Genomic DNA, 5055 nt, shown 5'->3' on the forward strand with positions numbered 1-5055 from the left:
CCCCCTTACTGAATACTGCTAGACAAGCTAAATCAAGAACTCACTTAAACAGAATCTGTCTGACTAAGTGACTCTAGCTCTTCTGAGAGACACCGATGGGCACCTAAGCTAGCTGAGAAACATAATCTTGTCTCTATATCACAGGTTCCCCTTTCCATAATGAAGCTAATATTTAAACAAGTCGGCAAAGTCTAAAATAAAAGATCAACACTGACTTTTGGCAGAAGGACAGAAATCTGAATTTTCTATGTAAATGACATTGAACAGTTCATCCACACAGAAGGTTTTGATTACAATTTTAAATTCCATGACTTCCATGACAGAAATTTCATGAGCACATAAGTCTTGACACTTTCTAGTTTTAGCTGAAAAAATAAGTCTTCAGAACCAAATATACTTCTATTGGTCTTCAATATGAAGGTGTTACATACCTAAAATGTGTGATCTGGTTCTCCAGCAGAGCAATGAGACGACTTCTGATTGCCTCAAACTGCACTTTTTCCTCCATGGTCACTGTGCCTATCCCATCAGGCCTGATGAGAACGAGAGAGAGAGGGGAAAAAAGAGACAGACTCATGTTTACATAATGGTGACAAATTACTGCTTGACGGTGGGAAGCAGCTGGCGTTTTTAGCATGACCAACTGATAATGAATCGTGGAGTCTAGATTTCATGTAAAAAGCTACGTTCAGAGTTCGCCACAGGGGGTAGCTCTGCATGCTTGATTTGACATTTGAGTCTTATGTCTAATGCCCTTCCTGACACAATCTTAAAGGACCTATTACTTGCTAAGCAAATATGTAAACTACTACACTATACATTATAAAACTAAACTTGAAGCTTGAAAGCTAAGCTTGTGGTTTCCCTTCTACAATGTGGTTAGCATTGTGAAAGGGTTTATTTTAATGCAAATCAACATCTTTTCTTAAATATAAATTGGTACTTTTGGTTGCTAACCCTAGTAGTAAGTGAACCGCACAATACTAAAAGAAGTCTCCTTAACTCAACTCAGCATGAAACTAAAGTGCTAAAGTGCTTCACAGGTTAAAAAAAAAAGGAGATCAGGAAGAATACTTTTGCAAAATCTTACCAACATTAAGACAGTAAAATGTTCAAGATAAAAAAAAAGCTGAAAATAAATAAAGTAAGCACAATAAGTATCACCATGACTAAGTTGTCTTCCATTTAAAAAAGACAACTATCCATCTACTGTCCTGCAGCCTCAACTTCTGGATGCCAGATGGAGATGGGTGCCAGGTCACCTCAGGTATAAATGATCTCAGAGCAGAGGCAAAAAAGCTTTCTCCTGGCAACACTTCCAAACAGTCGTACTGGCTCAGTGTTTTTCTAATGATACTTTCATGAAATAAATAATGCCATGGTGTAATATTTCATGTGTTGTTGTGTTTCAAGGTTGTAGTTTACAAATAATAATAATAATAATAATAATGATAATAATAACAATATAAACTAATAATAAAATAATAATATATATTGAGACCTTAATTCAAAACCTTAGAATTGAAAGTGGCAGTACTGTGTAAACTGTGGGCTGTATATACTGTACATAATTCTTAGTCTTCATTCTTCATCAAGACTCTCTTAACCTCCTAAGACCCGAACTCTTCAATGACATGCATGTTTAATTTCTCTTTGATATTTGGGCTGGTTGGGGCCCGATGAATGTAAAAACAAAGAATTACCAGATTTATTTTTTTTTACCTTATTTTTGTTTTTAAGAAAATTAAGAGCCACATATGAGGATATTTGTTTAAATAATAGAACAGTAGCAGTATAATGCCCTCGTAAGTGGATATCAGGCCCTTGTAGACCAAAATTGAGTATTTTGTTCTAAATAACCCAAAATGTGATGTCCACATATGTGGACACCAGGTCCTAGGAGGTTAAAAAGCAAAAGATTTTTATAACTAAGAACTCTACACCAGCTAAATGCCTGAAACATCAAGAACCGAAATAAAAGCAAAATTCAACACCACAGAAAAGAGTCAGGGTGCTTTTTCTCTCCTTGGCTTCTTTTTTTACTCTGGCTTGTTTCACAAACAAACAACAAACTGATCAGTCAGCCAATTTTTCTACGATAACCTCAAAGTTAACCAATCAAACGCTCAGACTTGTCCTGCTCCTCACAATTCATCTGGCTGTCAGCAGGAGAGTTGACAAAAAATGTTTGGTGAATGCTTCATTAATGCTTTTAAAGCCTTCATTCTGTTCTTGCCTTGGTCTGAATAGCAGTTTGTTAAAAAAAAAAAGAAAAAAAAAAAGGGAAAAATGCAATCAGGACCCAGAGCAAGCAGCCTTGACTTTCTGGGCTTTCTCTGTGCCTCTGAAAGAGAAAAGAACCCTCTCTAAACGGCACTTGTGGGCACCGGAGGGAAGAAGCACGGAGGTTGTCTGTTAATGAGTTGTTCTTATAAAAGCTTTCAGTGGTTTAGCCCATGACTGCTGCATGTTGAGTACCAACAACTCTGCTGAGCTCTTCAAGGCACATCATGACTCTCCAAAGTTGAAAATAATAGCATGACAAGAAAGCAACAAAGTCTCAAAGACAGAACTGCGGATACTGAATCATCAAGCATTAACCTCCTGAGAAGCATAAATGTGACAATAATAAATTTACTTTACTTTACTCAGAAAAATGTTTTTCTACAGCAGAGTTGTGGAAAGGACACCAGTGAACACAATGATGGAAGAAAACAAAAGAGAAATGAAACTAAATTATATTTTTATTCTCTGATGTTCAATAGTGCCACCTGCTCTCTTATAGAAAAAAATATGTTTAATTTAAAAAAGGAAAGAAAATTTAATTCAGTATATAACATGAATAATATAAACATAAATATTTCATATAATATAAAATAAGTAAAACTACTTAGCATTACAAATACAGACTTTTAAATTAATAAAGATGTCAGTAGTTACTTATAAGGGGTTCAAATTAAACACATTTAAAAAGATTTTTTTTAAACTAAAACAATTACATAAATTAATTAAATAACTTTTTTCTTTTAAAGCAAAGACATGCAAAGTTAACTAAAATCCGATTCAGTGTTATTCACAGCCCGGGGAAGGTGGAAGTTGCAGAGGTGGTGGTGGATAACAACAGGACGTTGTCATGTATTGTGAGAGAACATCAGTGCCACTCTTCAGCTCCACTCAACTCAATTCAATCAGTAATGAGAAGCAGCTTTCTTTGCACAACAGCACTTGTTAGCACAACTTGTAAACCCTGTTGTTCCCCAAATCTTTCAATTCATCACAACTCCCCCACCGCACTGCTCACAACCTTATTTAACAAGCACCAGTTAATCCTGAGGGAACAGAAAGCAGAGCCATTGTGAGGGGGGCGTGTGTGTTCACTCATGTAAAAATTTGCTTTCATGCTGAAGAAGCCAAGGGTCTCATTGCACAAATGAAGATGTGAAGACTGTGATGGGAGCAAGATGCATGATAGAGGGACTGCCTGAGGCTCCAAGCCCCCACAGTTATTGCCAGCTGTTCTGTAATCTGAGTTGTTCATCTTGCTCAAACAATCAATCTGCATCCCAGAGAAAGATGACAGAAAATAAAAATGGCTGTAGAGTTTTGCAGCTCTTGTCTTTTTGTAACAAGACTATATGAATAGTTTGAAGGTCAGGTGGTTTTTTTTTATATTGAGTTGCTGTTTTTAACATATTAGACATCTATCTTGGTGCATAATTTGTCATATTTGACTATAATACACAAAACCTCAGGAGCTGAGCAACAAATCTCAGCACACAGATACATTTTGGGTTCCTAAAGGTTCTTATTTAGATATTATGTTGTCTTCATACTGCCAAAAAGGCAAAACAGCCTCTACTATTCTCCATCTGATGTAGCTCAGGAGGTAGCGAAGATCTGCTAACTGGAAGGTTGGTGGTTCGATGCTCGATGATATTTAGGCATACATTTCTGCATGCCTAAATATCATCGGGTAAGACTATGAACCCTGAGTTGCTCGCGAATGCTCCCTTTAGAATAAATGTGTGTGAATATTAGCTAGCTCTTAGGTGGAGAGAAAAGTGCTTGTACGAATGGGTGAATGAGACATGTTGTATAAAGCACTTTGAGTGTTCACGTAGAGTAGAAAAGTGCTATGTAAGAAAGAGTCCATTTTCCATTTATAAAAGCATCATATCTTTTTTATTTCACAATACTAACATCTAATTTAAAAAGGTTGAAGGTTATGCATGTTAGTTTGCCTGGAAACCAACTTACAATTGGTGGCTTACAGGCAATATTTTACAGGCAAGTCCAATGAATAGCTTAAAATGATACAAAAGTAAGTGGTGAACTGCCAGAGGTTAAAAAAAAGGTAAGGTTACTCAAAACTGAAAAATATTGTGTATTTCATAATTATACCAAAAAAACAAAAAACAAAAAAAAAAACAGCAACACAAAATGGGTTAACAGTTTAAATCTGTTCTGCACCAATAGAGGTTGATCAAGCCTTGAAAGCTGGTGCTACTAATTCCTACAGGTGTTCCAACTTTTTGGGATTACTTACAACCCACTCTGTCTGCATAAAAGCAGTGCTGGAACACACTGTGGTACCATACCCATCAGTGAGCCTCAGCTGAACAGCATTGTGCTGCAGAAAGTAGTGTGTTGCTATAAAAATGGCGAGAAAAAGGCAATTAACAATGGAAGAGAGACAGACCATTATAACACTTAAAAATATAGATCTTTCCTACAGAGAAATTGTGTCAGTGATTCCAGTTTCCTTCAGCATCAAAAAGCACTCAGAAACTACTTGCTCTCAGGCTAGAGCAATAACTACCATTGTTAATTTCTCCAGATCAGACAGGTTTCGTGAAGGGTATGCATGGTTTTTTCAACCTGTGCAGGTTTTTAAACATATTACACACCAAGTCAACTACAACCCCTGAAATTGCCTTATTACTCGATGCTGAGAAGGCATTTGACCGGGTGGAGTGGGATTATCTGTTTTATACTCGACATAAATTTGGATTTGGCCCTAATTTCATTTCATGGATTCAGTTACTTTACTCCTCA

The 5055-nt window shown here is 36.5% G+C and overlaps 1 protein-coding gene across 2 annotated transcripts in view; it reads right to left on the reverse strand.

The window, feature by feature from the left end:
* cadps2 (Ca++-dependent secretion activator 2) overlaps nucleotides 1-5055 on the reverse strand; it is a 174761-nt gene that overhangs the window by 68092 nt on the left and 101614 nt on the right. For both annotated transcript variants that reach the window (XM_013915256.1, XM_013915255.1), the window contains exon 14: nucleotides 432-533. In XM_013915256.1, coding sequence (XP_013770710.1) covers nucleotides 432-533 — 102 coding nt within the window. The remainder of the gene's footprint in view (nucleotides 1-431; nucleotides 534-5055) is intronic.

Source organism: Pundamilia nyererei, unplaced genomic scaffold, assembly GCF_000239375.1.
Source record: "Pundamilia nyererei isolate P.nyererei 1_Seehausen unplaced genomic scaffold, PunNye1.0 scaffold00278, whole genome shotgun sequence".
NCBI lineage: Eukaryota > Metazoa > Chordata > Actinopteri > Cichliformes > Cichlidae > Pundamilia > Pundamilia nyererei.